Genomic DNA, 18,617 nt, shown 5'->3' on the forward strand with positions numbered 1-18,617 from the left:
CAACCTTGATTCATTGCCTTCACAGCACTGGAGGGCAAGAAGCAATAGTAAGTAGGTACAGCTCTGTAGCTCCACCGCGGGAGAGAGAGGAAAGAAGTGAGAGGAAACAGGGCTGGAGAGAGGTGTTGGATAGTTTTAATTCCCCCTAGTTTTAAAAGGCAAGTAGTCTTTAAATGAACTCTTTGCCTTAATAAGGAAAATTGTACATTATACTCAAAGAAGCTTGTGCTGCTGTAGCTAGTTGCAAAACAAAACAAAAGGTGTGTGTGTCCTGTAACATGAAACTGGGAGAAAACACATCGTGAGGTATGGCTTTCTGAAACTATAAACACCTCAGTTATGTAAAACTAGAGATTATGTTTAATGTTTATATATTTGCTTGCTAATTCTTGGCTGTTAGTATGTGTCTAAAACTAAACCCCCTTTCCTAATGGATTAAACAATCCTTTTTACAGAGTGGTAGTATTTAGAAAGACCCCTGTTCTTTAATGGTGGGAAAGCCATTGCAATAGAGGTTTTGAAGAGGGTCATGGAAAAAAGCGGTCCCAAAGAAAATGATGTCCGCTAAGATGGTATATAGTTTGGAAATTTGTTTTGAGTCGATATTCTCTCTTTACTCTCTGATGGTCTCTGGGTTAGTTACAGAACTCTTATTAGGTTCCTATCAGTAATATATATACCATATTTCATTTAAAGTTGTATTTCAGATCTAATTACTTGATAAACTATTGTATCCAAGACTAAGATGAATCAATTTTCTTGCTTTTTCTACAATATGGCTTTTAAAAAATTCCTGATTTCTCATTTATCTTTTTGTGTATTTCCCCCATCTCTACTTGTTCTAATACTGCATGGCTCCTGTACTGTTTCAATTCTTAACACCTCAACATTTCCCCACAAATCTCTGAGCTCACACTCTTTCAACTAAACCTATGCTAGTCAATATGTCTCTCAATTCTCTTGGCAACTTGTTCTTTTATGCAAATTGTATACAAAAATATGACTTGCATATCTTAAAAATGTGATGTAAACAAAAAGAACAATACCGTTAAATTACTGTTCATAATCACAAAATTATACTTTTAAATACAGGAGTTATTTAAAATCCCTTTCATTATGAGAAGGGCATTATAATGCAAATATAGGAGTTATTTAAAATCCCTTTCATTATGAGAAGGGCATTATAATGCAAGTAATTCACATTAAAAGGCATTCTATTCAACAGATATGTTGATTGGTGGGCCAGTTTTGCCAGTATTTTAATTCACATGTAATTCGTGTAGACCCTGTGTCAGCAACAACTAACAGTAATACTACTTTATCTTAAAAATGATAAACTATTTCCACTTATATGTTCTGTGATTATTTTACGGTTCTCAAATTTTAGTCCTTTACAGAAAAAAAAATAAAGCATGTTGATAAACTGCAATTTGCCATAACACATTCTCTCCAAATCTTAGTATAAAACACAAGACATGATTTTTGCACACTCTACTTTGATAGAACAACCAGATTTGTAATTGATTTCTTTATTTTATTAGATTTGTCAATATACATGGCAGCTTTCTCAAATCTCAAAGTTCCAAAAGTATGTCATTTTAAAGGTGAAAAATCATTTTCCTTTAGATGTCATATTCCTAGAAAGCTATTAAAGTCTATTTATAAACAAAAATAATTCATAAACTAACACACTTTAGAAATCAGAATATTTTAAATTATTTTAAATGAATACAAGATATGCCTTTTTAATTAACTATCATAGTTAAATTTAATATCACAAAACAAAATGACTTGTCCCCACTAATTTCTCAAGTGGGGTAAAGTCATTGGGTTTTACACTTAATATAAGTTTTAAATGTGATTATTAAATGATAATATTTTATCAATTATAGGAAATATTCATTTATAGGAATTTCCTTAGGTTCATCAATCTTTTTAGGCCAAGTTTGAGCCCATGTCAACCTTCAAGGTTAGATTCAGTGCACCTAACCTGCCTATTAAGTTGTCAATTTAAGAATACGAATTTCATTGATAAGACAGGGAATAAACAGTGGCTAAATCACTGTTCAACTTCCAAAAAAAAAAAAAAAAGCTACAGTGAATGGGATAGTTTCAAATAACTAATTATTTAAAACAAACAATTTTTTAAAAAAATTTAAACAGGAACGGCCAATGATGTTGGGTTTAAAATTTCACAGGGTAACTTTAGAAAAAAAAAAACACATAAAAATAGTGAAGTCATCACCTTATTGATAAAAAAAACTAAACTTTAATAGTCACTGAAGGGGTAACAACCACTTGTAGTCTACATTTAAAAGTAATTTTAATCATAGCTAAAACAAACTAAAAACAAAGAATTCTATTAAAAATAACAAAAATGATAAACATTTAATAACACCTAAAATGTAGATACTTAAGATCCTAAACAAAAAATATTAAAGGTAAAGGGCCTTAAAATTTTTTTCAACAATTCATCTTATAAATTCATTTTCTAAATAGCTCATATCCTTTGCTTTGGTGTTTTGTCTCCTATCAGCTAAACATTATACAGTAGAAAATCACTTATGTTCTTTTCAAATGCTTGGCATTATAATGTGATCTCATATCTTTCCTCAAATTAAACTTTGCTCCACATATTCCACATGTATACAGGTGAACATCCATGTGCTGTTCCAACTGTTCATTATTTGGGAATATCTGAAAGCAGACCTGGCATATAGTCTCACCAGCAGATAAATGAGAAATCATATGCCGTACATGGTCATGTTTTCTGAAGTTGCCTTGATCACAAATGGAACAGACATACCTGGCCATGCCTTTGTGCATATCATTGTGGAGTCGCAACTGACGTTCCCTTAAAAACTGCTTTCCACATGTCTGACAAACAAACTGCTTTTCCTTGGTGTGAACAGTATAGTGTTCTCTTAAGTGACACCGCTGATAAAATCCTTTCCCACACAGATTACAAAAATGCTTTCGTCTGTGATCCCTTTCATTCTCTTCCATGATGGCACTCTTGAACATGTCTTGGTCTAGGCAGCTAGACATATGTTCAACCACTAGATTTTCAGTTTCAAAACGCTGGCCACAATTAGGACATCGAAAAGGACAGGCAGAATGTTTAAATAACTGCTTTTTTTGGATATTGTTTATCTGGAAATGATTGTCCCTAAAATCATCCAACATTTCAACAAACATATCCCTGATTTCAGACTGTTCGTCAGGATTCTCTTCCATGTCCATCTTCTCCTCAGTACTTCCTAACCCGTTCATTGTCAGGTCTTGGGGCTCTCCACATCTCTGGGCATGTTCCTGAAGCTGTCTACCCTTCACAAGTATTTGTCCACATTTGCCACATGCACAGATATTTTCGATGTGTTTGGCTAAGTAATGAGATGACAGGTCCTCCTCAGTTATTGTGAGCCCACACAACTCACAGGATGCGTTTTCAGTATCCTCTTGTACTGGACTGCTGTTGTTAGGGGGCCTCATATTTTCTAAACCACCTCTTTCATCAGTGTTTATTGACATCCGAGGTTTCAGAGCTTTCCTCCCACTTTTTTTAATACTGACATCTTCTTCAACATAGTATCTATAAAATGGCTCTTCAGGTTCATCTTCTAATTCATCATTGTCAGTGGACTCATTACAGTCTTTATCAGTCACTTTAATAATGTTAAAGTCTTTCAGTTCATCTGTAGGGATATCCTCTGGTTCCATCTTGATAATGATTCTTTTCCTCTCAGCAGCTCTGCTTTTTTCTTCACTGGCTAGTTCAGACTCCACTGTGCTACTTTTTCTGCTTCCAGTGGTTGAAGTTGAGTCATCAGCAGCCTGGCTTGTGTCTCCTCTGTATTTGTCCGTCTGTGCAGAAAATGTTTTAGAAGAATCCTTTTCAACAAATTCAGCTTTGATATTACTGTCTTTTCCATCTCTAATATCCACTATTCTGTGATAGGATCTTGTATTTTGGTATGAATGTCTGTTAGTACAGGTTAGCACATGCTCATCTAGTAACTTCTCACAGCTAAAGCCAAATCCACAACTATCACAGGTAAAACTCCGTCCAAAGCGTCGTGAGACACGTTCTTTTGGAGTAGATAATTTGGACACAGAACTCTTCTTACATACATCAAATAATGGTTCAGGAAAATTACCTAATTGCAAAGACTCTTCATCAGGCTCTCTATTATGTGGTGTATTTACTGTTGAACTTGGCTCTGCACACCATCTATTGGCTTCACTGCCATTTCTAGCCACAGTGTCTTCATACATTCTTACCCCAAATATCATTTTGCTGTTCTGGTTGCTAGAAGCAGAAGATGAACATTTTGAACTAGAACAATCTGCATCCTGTATGTCTTCTAAACAGTCAGGAACATTGTACAGCTGTAGGTAGTTCATTGCCACTTTAAACTGCTCAAAACTGGAAGGAGCTGTCATAATTTTTCCTAAATACATAAACTGCAAAATAAGATCAAAACACTCGGCACTAATTTTCATGTTGCTGAGATTCAGCTGTGCAGTACTATGCTGATGATTCATGAAAAACATTCTAAAATAGGAGCTACAGGCAGCTAGAACTGCTTTGTGTGCTTGAAAGTAAATGTCATCAATTGCAATACAACAGTCACAGAGGAAACCCCATTCCCTTTGGTTGTTTAGCTGCTGAAGGACGTAGCTGCTGTGGCTGGGCTTTGCCATCTTCTATTAATTAGAGACCTATGTAAAACAAAAATATTAAAGTCAGACAGGATATCAGAAAAGCACTTAAAAAAAAGAATAATTTTGATCATGACCTGTGACTTGTGTGAATTTACTATTACAATCAAGGTATGGCTAGCTTTCCAGTCTAATGTAGTAAAGAGCAATAACATATACCTGAATCATTTTTAAAACTTGAAGGTGAAGATACCCAGCCATTTATTCAAGCATCTCGTTTTTATTTTAAGAAATACAAGCAAAGGTATCAAAAGCAAAAACCATACAGTTTTGGTTTCATTACGCCTTTAGGGAAAAAATGTATACGAAATTTGAAATGAAAAAAGACACTAGTTTAAAAGTACTTGAAGGATACAAACAATGAAAGTTAAATAAAATAGCAATTTAAACTGAAAGTTAGTAATTCAGTCTCAGAGTATTAAAAACTTCTTAGATGATAGATATAAAGGAATGATTGCTCATCCTTAAGGGTGATATGGGTATTCTGGTTGTGTTAAAAGCATCCTTATCTTTTAGATACACAGACTGCTGTATTTATTGATGAAATATCTAAAATATGCTTGCAAATAATCCAGTGGGGTGGGTGTGGGGGCTATAGATGATACAAAACAGGCCATGTGTTGAGAACTATTGACGCTGGGAGGCAGATATAGTTCTATTTTTGCATGGTTGAAAATTTCCTTAGAAAAATTCTATTTACAAAAGCTTATTAGATTACATGGAAATGGCACCAAGCAAATAGGTTTGATCAATGCTCCTCTCTTTTCTTGATTACTGGAGAGGCAATAATTCTATAGAGTCAGAGTATCTGTCTTATATTGCTTGGCTTGCACTTTACAGTATAAAGGACAGTGGATCTATTTGGGAAGGAGATATCTATCCTTAGATTGTAAATTTTTCTTCACTTTTCAATCATTAAAAAAAGAATACAAAAGTAACACACGTTCATTGAAAAAAACTGAAACATAAAAGTACATAGAATAAAAACACACCTTAGGTTGCACACCTCTTTCCAGAGGTAACCTCTCCAATTGTATATCTTCAAATGTTTATGCTATACCTACAGAGTCAACAGCTATTGAGTACCTACTACGTGCCAGGCACATAGTTTTGCTTTTGTTGTTGTTTTTGTTTTTTACCTAAATGGTATTGTACTGTATACACCTTTCTGCAACCAGTTTTCTTCACTTATCAACATATAAATATTTTTAATGTATGGAGCTGACAATGAATAAAGAGAGGAGAGGAGAATACTAAAAGCACTGTAAGTCCTATTACATTACAAAGCGAAAATAAGATCAAATTTTAGCCTTAATTTTTAATCTGTACACATAATACTTCAGAATCTATCATCTACTCAAAAACAAGTTCTTACACAATTTGAGCATAAGAAGAACATTTAACAAGCTGTTCAGAGAAATAAAACGTTCACTCTTCAGTCCACAAACCCTTCATTCCCTACAGTAGAAATTAAAAGATTATCTAACTTTACTAACTTCCACTTGTTTTTTATAAACTGTTTGTTCCAGATCACATGTGGATGACATACCCCTTTCCCCGACTACCTAAGGCCACTCTGCCTCCTTCTTCCTGCCTGAAGACAGGGTAACACAGTAGGCATGGGCACCTGGTGAAATGAAGGTGGCTTTTAATGAGACCTGCTGCCTTCCTAAACTTGCAACCTCTAGGCCTTTTCTGTAAGCCAAATCAAGTATTTCAAGAAGGTACAATATTTCAACCTTGTGTAACTCAGATATCTGTACTAGAATTGAAGAGTCATGCTCAGTATGTACCCATATACAAAATGCAATGTATGCGCAGATCTTTATCAATGTGTTATTTATAACTTGTAATGCCTCACAATAAGGTAGTTGTAAGTAAACCAAGGTAAATCTACTTCTTAAAATTCACCATCATGTGGCCTTTATGAAAATTATATTTATGAATGAAGGCTGTAGAAGAAAATAAGAAAAGTTTTCAGGATGGAAAGTCAAGTAAATAAACACAGGCTATGAAATTATGTAACGATTACAATTACATAAAACAAATCCAAACAACAAAACCTTATTCAAAGGGTTAAAACACACACACACACACACACACACACACACACACACACACACACACACACACACACACAGAAAAATACTGACCCCAAGCCCATTTTATGCAGGATGAGATTTCTAGGTCTATAGACATTTTACAGGATTCAGAGAGACCTTTAATGAAAAAAGAGGTAGAGGGATAGATATTATCTCAATTTTTTTCCCCTAGTAATAAGAGTTGTTCAAAAATGAAACGAACTCATATAGAGGATAATGAGTGCCCCGTGTAGAAGCAGGGATGAAATATTGTTGCGGACAGTATGGTACAGTGAAAAGCGCACAGGCTTTGGATCAGACAGGCCTGAGTTCCAACCTAGCTTTGCCACCTTAGGTAACTTGTTTGTCCTCATTGACTCCAAGTTTCCTGAACTGTCAAAGTGGGGATAATAATACCTCAAAAAAGTGGCATGGACATATATACACCACCAAATGTAAGAGAGCTAGTGGGAAGCAGCCGCATAGCACAGCTGTACGGTGATCAGCTCGGTGCTTTGTGACCACCTACAGGGGTGGGATAGGGAGGGTGAGAGGGAGACACAAGAGGGAGGGGATACGGGGATATGTGTATATGTATAGCTGATTCACTTTGTTATACAGCAGAAACTAACACACCATTGTAAAGCAATTATACTCCAATAAAGATGTTAAATAATAATACCTCAAAAAGCATATCAGACATTAAGGTTCACAGGAGCAATGTGTAAACTGGCACATGATAATTAATGGAAGTAACACTGGCAATTGTGACAGTGGTGACGCTTCCTTAAGCGTAGGGGGTAAGTTTGACGAGATAATCTTACGGTTTCCTTCCATATAAGAGTCCAGCAGTATGAAAGCCAATAGTTTATCTGTTAAAACTTTCAGGTTTTAAATGCCCTGTGGTTGAAATAATGACAAGAAGAGCTTAAAAATTCCAAGGACCCTTCTAATCTAAAGGAAAAGCAGTTTTATGGTCAGCAACCAAAATTAATGCAGCTACATAGAAGACCGATATGATAGACACATCTGTAGCTATAGTCATAATTCAATTAGATTAGTGAACATACATTCTGTATTAACATAAACAAGACACTAAAGCATATAAGAGCATCAACAGCATTTTAACACACATTTATTAATTCAACAAACATTTGTTGAGTATTTTAGTGTACCAGGCACTGTATAAAGTACTGAGAATCAGCAATAGCATAGGTATTCTATAATCTCAAGGATACCTCACTGAGGGGAATTTTAATTTGTTCTAGATGAGTGACTTCATTGAACGTGTACTCAGCAGAGTGCCTACTCTGTACGTGAAGGCACTGTGCTGTGGTGGAGAGAACAGGGCTCCGGGTCAGACACACCCGAGTATGAATCCCACTGCCTCCACATCCCTCTGTATTTCTATCTTCGCCTCATATGGCTGGAAGCTGAACAAGTACCTTTTTGTCAAAAATTAATGCTAACACTACAGCTCCTAGGCTGACCTAAAACTGTAGTTTCTCCAATGTTATTATGCAAATGCCCAAGTTCTGAGTAAAGTGGATTTTAGGGAGAGTAACTTTTAATAGCAATCATTCACACATTGTACCAACAACTCTGTTCTTGTTACACCTCATTCAGAAAAGTTTTAAGAAGGCTTAATAACAGCAAAACAAAAACAAATAAACAAAAAGGCGGGAGGTGGAATCATGGGTGAAGGATCTAAATTCCTGTGAGACTTTTAGCTTGTTATGTCTTGAGAATAATTTTTGCATTAAAATGTTTATATTTCACTCACTTTTATTAATTAAATAATAATTTCATTCAAATTCCAAAAGAGGTTTGCTCTCTTCAATTTTTAAAATATCCTTAATAATGCTACCCAAAATACTTAGTGAACTTTGTTATAGTAAAGCTTGTTACCTGTTTTTAATAATTGCTTATATTTCAATTCTTGTTTTTATAATGGCATTGTGTGATTGCTTTTGTTTGTGTTACTAGCTACATCACTGGTAGAACAAGTTTGTACAGCTAGAAGTTCTTCAAGGGCTGGGGTTGAGAGCAGAAACTTCAAACGTGATCCAAAGCCAGGGGTTCTCCTAAGGCTAGGATACCCAGTGTGGATGCAGTTCTCCAGAGGAATAAGGAGGTAGGTGATGCAAAAAAGTTTACACTGAATTTAAAAAATTTTAGTTTGAAAAAGTTTAACCAGCTCATCTCAAATTCAAAAACAGCTACCAAACACATTAAGAATATTCAGTAATTTAGATATTCATAGGCTTTTAGAGCTTAGAGATCTAATCTAGTCCAACATGCTTATTTCATAGAAGGACAAAGATGTTGTGCTGTTAAACAATGTATCAAGGGTTAACTGTGGTAAAGTATTATAGGTACTAGGATTCCTGCCCACCCAGCTGGGTACTAACCACTGAACTGTGGTTACTACATGCTCCTTGGTATCATGCAGTGTACCCCCATATGTAAAGAACAGTCAGCAAGGACTGGGCATGAGTCCTTACCATAGCGTTTGTTAAGGCCCTTGCACAAGAAACTACGCCCTCTGAACTCTATCTGTAATGTGGTTATACCTGTATATGCACATCTAGTCTCACTCAGTAGACATGTTCCCTAAATTATACTCTGTAAGCTGTTTCAGTAAATTTCTCACTGACACAGTAAGGTTTCAGAAATACTTTTCCTTCTTTACTAAGTCTCTTAAATGGAAAAAAAGTTTTGCTGGACGTTTCTTTTGCCTTAGCCTTAGTGAAATGATAATTTAAGGGTCTATAAATAAGCATATAAAGTGAATGAAGAAGCAACTTAAAGGAATTTTTGAGTGACTCCTTCCATAAGGTAAACAACCACCCTCTGCGTCCCAGACTTGCATTATCAAGGACATTCCCGAGAACTATTTGCATAGCCTCAGTGAGTCTACAGTTCAGCGTCCCAATCTCTGAACTACTAACAATTACCTCCAGGTCTCAAGGGATATTTAAGTACCTACATTCATTTCCTCGTACCTATTTCTATGTCTCATATGACTGAATGTATATATATATATGGATTTAACCTGTGGGCTATAGACTAGCTTCTTAAGAAGCTTGAAAGGTAGTGAAAGGATTCTCCCCTGTTTATAAATCAGAGTATCAGAATGTATTGAACACCTACAATGTTCCCAACATGGCATAAAGCATTGAGGTGGAGAAGGATGGTATACAGTAGAGCTAATTACATATGAGGGATTACATTTTATACCAAGAAACGATTTGAGAAAAATTAAGTACTGAATTATATTGAATAAAGTTCAGTATGCATTTAGAAAAGGCATGAATTGTACTAGAACAGTAGTGGGCTTTAGGAAGGATTTGAGTGAAGTCTTGATGAATGAGTAGAAGAAAGAAAAAGAGAAAGTGGTGTGGGGAAGGCATTTCAGGTATCTGTATTGGTGTGTACGTAAAAAATTGGGGAGGGTACACAGCAGCATAAACAAAAGCTTGGAAATGTAATGGGAGGGAAGGTAAATTTGTTTTACTGGCCTTAGTACCAATGTGCCAGGACCTAGTCTAAGCAGGTGTGTGTGTGTGTGTGTGTGTGTGTGTGTGTGTGTGTGTGTGTGTGTGTGTGTGTGATATCTGCTTAGATTAGAGCCTGGCGCATCAATAGTAAGATATATATACATATATATACACATATATATGTATATATATAGTGTATTATATATAAAACGTGTATGTATGCATGTAAATATGTGTATCATGTTATCATTTAATCCTCATAACAAACTCTACAAAGTACGTACTGTTTTAAGACCCATTTCCAGATAAGAAAACAGAACACAATGTTATATAACCTTCCTAAGGCCACAGAGGACTGGGTGAGATTAGAACACAAGCAATATGACTCTTGAGCCTGAGATCATAGCCTTAACGACTTTGCCACCTATAAAAATAAGGTCACCTTGGCAAAATTCTTTCCTAGAATTCCATTTTCTAGGGTATACAGTGTTCCAATCTCTAAATTTAAACTTAATTCTTTAGGTTTTCTCCTTGAGATTTCCAGTAAGAACTGGCTGTACAGGCTCCCAAAGATAAAAGGTTTTAATTCCAGGCATTGAAATTGGACAGACATGATCAAGTTTAGAAAATCTTATTCACTTTTTAGAACAAGCATCCTGGCTGATTATTAGACTGCAAATTCAGTCCTTAGTACAGGAAGTTCTGAAATTGTAACTGGGTTATGTTCCAAAACTTTATTTTTAAGTTAGTTATTTGGAACTTGAAACACATATTCCCATAGAAACAAAGCTATAAATGGTGGCTCCATTCTGTGCTCACACCCATTTGGATCTTTAAAAACCCAAATGGAGCTGTGTGTTCATTCGTCCTAACAGTGCTGTAGTAGTACTTGCATCTTTAGGACTAACAGAGGGACTGTACAGCAATGCCTACTACACTCAACTCTCCAGGATGGGGACGAGGCTAAATGGCCTTTGTGTTCCCCGTGCCTAGCACACTGCCCATGTAGTTGGCACTTAATGCATGCTTGTTAAATGAAAGTGTTAAAAAAGAGCCCAGGGAGCAGACACCGATAGATTTGAATACCAGCTCTCCTACTTATTCAGCTATGAATTTTCTTCACCTCTCTAAGCCTGCTTTCCTCATGTATTAAATAGAGATAATCATACTTCTAAACAGAACTCTTGTATAAACTAGAGATGACAAATGTTTGTCTTTTCAATCCAAGAGGAATAGGATTTTTCTTAAACATTAATGTCATCATTGTGAACAAAGTTCACAGAATTTTACCAAGTGATGATCAAGTTCAACCCGCTACGTCATAGATAAGAAAACAAATGGAGGCCCTGAGAGGTTAAGTCACATACTCAAAGTCATGTCTTGTTTTCGTGGCTGACAGGATGGGACCTTGGTCTCCTCAATCCTGGTCTAGGGCTCTTCCTTCTATTCTAACAGCTGCCCCCATATATAGCAGCACCTAGCTGTCTGCTTGCTTCTCTGCATCAATTATGTCTTCCTGAAAAATAGGAGCTGTTCAAATTTGCAAGGGTTGTTTGCACCTGCACAAAATGGCCCGAGGCTGTTATGCTCTTGGAGACTGTAGTTTGTTGGATGGTATTTTTCTGTCTCCCTACTTGTCAGGCCAACAGCTGTCACTTGTAAAAGGTGTGCTGATCTCCTGCTGCCCACCATTTCAATGTTATGAGTTATGAAATTAGACAAAAACTCATTGAAACTGAATCTACATAAATAATTTAATTTTCTGTGAGGACCTAGGGCAGTGTTCTATGCGTAAGATAAGGTTTTAATTCATGCACTTTGTTTAATCTATCTTAATTGTTGACAGGCAACAAATTGCCTTACTCTTTCGCTTCAGGTCAGGCCACTGGATAGCTGGCGTTGTCAACCAAATAACTCTGAATAACTGAGGTGTTACTGTAGTTAAGCTGCTAGGTCTGGGAAATGAATTCATCCACACAGAAAGCAAAGGGAACATAGGGGCTCCTGAAATTTTCCTCTCTTCCTCCAGGAGTGGAAGAGGAAAAGCATTTAATTCAGGCAGTCTAAATGTTGATCTGTTTATCCTAAAGAGACAACATGGCATCTTCTGACCACCAGAGGGCACTGGGGTGAAGAGCAGGCTTCTCTCAGCAAAAAGCAGCTTCACCAGGAAGTCCCTTTTTGCACGTGGCATTCGTATTCTTAGGGTTCATCTTGTGGAACTCCTATCTATTCCAGCATACTCACGCTGTGACTTTGTCTGGGACCCACCTGAAACTGCTCCTCCCCCTTCTCCAGCATGCACCAATCACCCGGGATTCTTGGGAGTCACCTGGGACTTCTTCCTCATAATTAACTATTAAGTCTTGCCAGTTTTCTCACTATTTCTCAAATTTGCCCCTCGATTCCATCTTTACCTTCCCTGTCCTCTGAGGCCTCTATCATTACTCCTGAATTATTACAATAGGCTCCTTAACTGGTCCCTCAAATCCATCCTTCACCCTCAGATGATTCATAAAGAACAAAAATCAGACCCTGTTATTCTGCTTCTGTGGGTCCTTTCACATACCCTCAGACTGAAGAGCAAACTCCTTCCCAAGGGATACAAAAGCCCTCCGTGCCCCCCCATCTAGTCTCCTATGTGGCTACTTCCTGCTTCAAACTTCTGTTCAAGCGGCATAAAACTGCTGGCCACCACCCCATCCTCCGAGCCCATATACTTCATGTATTTCCTACCTCCATTTTTACTCATGCTGATTGGTTCTTCTGTCTGAACCGGCCACATATCTTTTAAGAATCAGTTTATCACCTCCTCCAGAAAGCCTTCTGCAAGACCTCCCTCTCCCACTGTTTTAGGTTTTGATATTACTCTGTGTATTATCTCCTTATTTTGCACTTATTATGCTATTTTTTAAATCATCAGAACAGCAACATAAAGTAGATGTTAAAGCACAGACTAACCAGACTGTCTGGGTTCAAATTCTGGCTCTGTCACTTATTAGGTGTGTGAACTTGAGCAGGCTGCATCCAATCTGTGCCTCAGTTCTCTCATCTGAGAATGGGGATTGTAATCCTTCCTAGGGTTTAGTTACTGTAAGACAGTGTGTCACGGAGCAAGCGCTAAATAAGAATCAGCTACCACAATTATGTGTATGTTGGTCTCCCTACTAGACTATGAGCAACTTGAAGGCCAATATTTTGGCTTGTTCGATTCTCTGCAACACAGTGTGTGTACTCAGTAAACGTTGCTGCATGAAAACTGGTGAGGCACGGGGATATGGGGATATATGTATACATAGAGCTGATTCACTTTGTTGTATAGCAGAAACTAACACAACATTATAAAGCAATTATACTCCAATAAAGATATATATATAAAAAAGAAAACTGGGGCTTCCCTGGTGGCGCAGTGGTTGAGAGTCCGCCTGCTGACGCAGGGGGCACGGGTTCGTGCCCCGGTCCGGGAAGATCCCACATGCCGCGGAGCGGCTGGGCCCGTGAGCCATGGCCGCTGAGCCTGTGCGTCCGTAGCCTGTGCTCCGCAACGGGAGAGGCCACGACAGTGAGAGGCCCTCGTAACGCAAAAAAAAAAAAAAAAAAAAAAAAAAAAAAAAAAAAAAAAAAAGAAAGAAAACTGGTGAGGCAGCTCTAAGATGATGGGAGGGACTACCCAGTTTCCTTCTTTCAGCAAGTCCACACAAAATATTTTTTAACTGTACTGTTTCCAATTGTGTAGCTCCAAGTGCTACATTTTTAACTCTAACCAAAATCCTGAAAATTTCAACCTTATGTAATTAAGTCAATGAAACCAATAAAAAGAGTATCATAAAAAGTATGTTCATGCCAAGAAGTTTAACTCCATTTTTAAGTCTTAAATCTATTTAACATTTAAGATTTCCCCTCATCCCAAAGCAACTAACACAGCAAAAGCCTTCATGCTTTCATACATGCTATTCCCTTTGCTTAGAGCCTTTTCAACGTCCAGCTCACTCTCTTCAGGACATTCTTTCTGATTCCAGGGTAAGGTAGATGCCTCTTCTGTGCTTCCCAAACAGTCTATACCTACAACTATAGGGTGAAAAATAATGTATCATCCACACTGGGATGCTATGTCTATCATCACACTTACAGCAGGGATTATAATGATATGGTTCCCCTGCTTTGCTGTAAGCTGCTTGAGATCATGGCACTGTCTTAGTCATTGCTGTATCCCCTGGGCCTCTAACAGTTGCCTGACATTTAGTTGATATTTGATCAGTTTTTGAATGAATAAGTGTTGAAGAAAGCAAGTTTTATATTGCTTATCAATTTTTTGCATTATTTCAATTATGGCAAAGTTTATATAGTAGTCAAAAATCTACAAAGTGATTTCCCATACATTACACAACTGATCCTTATAACAACCCCGGGGTAGGTATCCTTATTATCCTCATTTTGTGAATGAGGAAACAGGTTCAGTGGTTGGTACTCAAGCGCTCATCTTGTAAGATGGGACTCAAACTCTGACCCTTTTCATTCAGAGCCCTAAGTTTCTGTTTTTGTAAACCAGAAAACACTCTTTCTGGCAATGACTATTAACTAACATGTCCCCTTGGACATTCTAAGCCTCCCAGAGTCACCCCATTCTCATAAAGCCCCATATTGCAGGCAGAATGCCCTGCACTCCCCATCTCCGCTTCCATCTTCTGACTCCCACGGCCCATCAGAGGAAGCCCTCCCCTAATACAAAAGATTTAAAGTGAGGATGGAGCTCTTCAGTTATCTCTAAAAAGGATCGCATGCATCTCACACAGACAACAAACAGAAAATCTGGTTGGCAATTTAATTCTTTCTTTAATTTGCCAATTTTATTTTGCAAATGATTTGTTCCCAACACTCTCAAATAACAAATGCTGTGATTTAACTTCTATGTACTATTTTGGGGATTTGTTTTCAGAACATCAATTACTTCACAGCTTACTCTTCTTGAATATACCAGGCTAAGGAATAAGTGATTCTGTACTCTAAGACTTCTTATACAGATAACTATACATGGCACAATATAAGTATACTTAGAAATCTATCTTAAATATGTACTGTCTCCTTCTAGGCCACATCTGAAAACCACAGTCATTAATCCCCTTCTTTCCTCTAATTTCCTTTCCTTGATGTTTGGTATGCTACCTCTCGATATAGATCAAGAGGGACCTCTCATCCTGTAACAGCACAGGGATTATCTTGGCAGTGGCCTTAATGGCAAGTATACCCACTCCTTCCCAACTATAGATTATGAAACTCTTTACAAATGTGAGGGTTTTGTTTTGTTTTGTTTTAATGAGTTTGGCAAGTATAAATCAACCCATCAAATGCTTGACACCAACATTAACATTATAAGTGTGAGAACTAGCCCACCAAGCTACAGTAAGTACTTCGTAAGGACAAACCTACAATAGCAGCCCTGTTGTATTTAAGCTCTCACGTCTGCTACTTAATCATAGAATTTTAAATAAGTCCAATGCAAAACATTCCCTTTCCTCTACCTGGACAATTCTCACCAACCTGAGCAGTGAATAGAGAACATTAGCCCATGAATCATCACGGCCATCCCTAGCCAGGGTGAGGCACACACAGCAGCACAGTATGACCAAATGTTGCTTTCTCTCATTTTAAACAAGAAATTGACTGTTAACAGAGATTACCTCTGGGGAGTGGGAGTCAGAAATGACTTTCATTTTTGTTTTTTATCTACTTCGGTATAGGTTGAATTTTTACAAAGAGCTTGAATTTTATATAAAAGCATTTCCATTCTGAGAAAAAAAGAGACACTCATCCCTTTTAATTTGGTTCCCATAAGAGTATAAGAATAATGTCAATATTTTATGGTAAGGATACCAGCACAAGAAGAAAAAATCAGGAGAAAAAAAATCCGATAGACACCAAAATGACCTCTCAAGCAAATATATCTCAATTTTTTTCAAATATATCTCAATTCTTTTTTGGAAGACAACAGATTGTGGCTTAAAAGTAAAAATCTATGGAAAATTTTCTGCATTTTTATCCCAAATGGTTTCCCCCCCTTTAGGGCCAGAAGCTTAATAGCAAAGGCTTAGCACTTTTCCTGGATGGAAGAGAGGCCTGAAAGCAGGCACTTCTTTTCTCTTGCACATTAGAATGGCTGTCCTGCAAGGAACACAGAAATACCCTTAAAAAGCTCCATGGACTATACCTTTCCCGGAGCCTGGCAAAAGAGGAGAATGCGGAAACAGTACAAAAATTTAGCTGTGTTAAAGCGAAATCAAACACAAGGTCAACAGCAAGTGGCTGAGACTGTGCTCTGCCCTGCTAAGGTCCTGGTTAAATACGGTTTCTCTTTTCTCCGACAATGATGCAGCCAGGGCTCCCCACTGCCTCCAATTTAGGCCGTGTTGGGGTAGGAAGAATAGAAAGGCTTCAGGTAAGATTGCTCAACATGAGTTATTTCTCTATACCATGAAAATTTGGTCGTAATGGAGAAATCTGCTTTTAAAATGAATGTAAGATGCTGATTGAAAGCTCTACTTGCAGACTGTCATTATTTTATCAATCTTTGGGAAAGCACTGCACCTCCACTATGCTTCAATTTTCTCTGTTTAAGATGAGGAAGCCCCATCTAGCTTCCAAATACGTTCAGTTATTATTGAGACTTTATTAGATATCCAGCAAGTGATTCAAAAGGCGTTTTGAGGTTCTGATGGCCAGGCATCATTCAAGCTTCATCGTTTTGTATTCCAAGTGTCCTCATCATATCCATTTGCAATGACAAAATTTCATAATTTCAAAGGAGCGGGTGGTGATTGCTTTGGAGTTATCATGAGAACTGCATCCTTCACCAAATCTGCTCCAGAGTGCCTTGAACTTCAGCTCAAGAGACTGATTCTAAGTCTCAGAAAGCCTGGGACCACTTCTTGGGATCGAGTGTCAAAGGGAAAATTGTTCCTGGCATAGCTTTCCTGCCGTGATACATACTGCATGGAAATATACTTAGGCCAATAAATAAACTGCGTGTACCTACCACGTTGAAGCTTGATTTAGGAATATTATTACACACAGACAAATTCCATACTGTCCCCAGAAAACATCAAGGACTTTCATCAACATCTCCCTGACGCTCCCAATTTGGAAAATGTCATGTCAACCTTTCAGATCACGCAGACGCGCTGCTTAGGTAGGAAGGGAGACTGGGAGGGTGGCTGAGCTCAGACCCAAACCTACATATTTTATTGGTAACAACTCCTGATCTACATCCAACACATTTACCGAACACTAACAGAACTTCTAGCAAGCGCCCACCACTGGAAGCGAAAGCACTCTCTTCCCAAGAAACAGATCTTTCCACCGAAAATCCCCAAACCCGAGACCTACCACTTTTTACTGAACAAAAAGCTTGTGTGCCGGGAGGGAGTGGGAAAAACCGTGGCAAGAATTTGCACGGCTCTTACGCCTCCTCCCTCGGAGCGCGCCCAAGTCTGCGGCCTCGGGCTCCGGGACACTTCCCCTCCCACCCGCCAAGGAGCTGCGGCTGTAAGTTGAGAGAAGCGGGCTCTGGGCACGTCAATCAACCGGGTCCTCCCGCCTCCCGTCTACACCTCCCCTCCCCCCTCAAAAAAATAAAGGCAGAGAAAGAAAGGAAAAAGAAGGTAACTAATTTGGGAACTAGTCTCCGTGGGGGCTTCGCCTCCGACCCAGGGAGGCCACATGTCCCCGACCAGGCGCGCCGGCGGGCGGCGGGATCAAGCAGGCGGCCCAGCAGCCACCCGTGGCCGGGTCCTCGCCGCGCGCCCGCCGCGCTCCGGCTCCCCGCACTGGTCGGCGCCGCTCCGGCCCCGCACGCCGCCAAGCCCGCTGCCCGCCGCCTTCCGGCCCGGGCCAAAGTTGCGCAAATAGCCCCACAACTGGCAAATACTCACCGGCCGCAGCAGGAACCGGGGCTGCGGAGATTTTAGGGAGTTTAAGGCAAATCGGCCACGGGAAAGGCGGGCGGAGGCAGAAGGGCCGAGAGCTGCAGTGGCGGCGGCGCGCGGCGCTCGGGCTGGGCTGCGCGGAGAGGCTCTGGCTCTGCCAGGGACTGTGCTGCAACAAAGGACTTCCGCTGCCGCACAGCCGCGCCTGCCGCACCGCACTGAGCCGGCCCCGCTTACGCGGCGACTCCGGGTCTGCCCACCAGTTCGCTGCGGCGTCCGCCAGCCTTCCCCTCCCTCTCGACCGCCCACCCACTCCGCCGCTGGCTGCTAGGGGCACCCGCGGTCGCCTGTTTGTTGCAACAAGTTTCTGCGTCGGGCTCCGAGGAGGCTGGCGC

General features: G+C 39.1%; 1 protein-coding gene across 1 annotated transcript; it reads right to left on the minus strand.

Moving 5' to 3' along the window:
- Positions 1-1,562: 1,562 nt before the first annotated feature.
- Positions 1,563-18,357, minus strand: ZBTB1 (zinc finger and BTB domain containing 1). The gene is made up of 2 exons (XM_079912885.1): positions 18,229-18,357; positions 1,563-4,722 (listed from the first exon to the last, which is right to left on the minus strand). The coding sequence occupies exon 2, from the start codon at positions 4,702-4,704 to the stop codon at positions 2,563-2,565; it is 2,142 nt and encodes a 713-aa protein (XP_079769011.1). The 5' UTR covers positions 4,705-4,722; positions 18,229-18,357; the 3' UTR covers positions 1,563-2,562.
- Between the last annotated feature and the right edge of the window lie 260 nt (positions 18,358-18,617).

This window comes from Stenella coeruleoalba (genome assembly GCF_951394435.1).
Source record: "Stenella coeruleoalba genome assembly, chromosome: 2".
NCBI classification, from domain to species: Eukaryota; Metazoa; Chordata; class Mammalia; order Artiodactyla; family Delphinidae; genus Stenella; species Stenella coeruleoalba.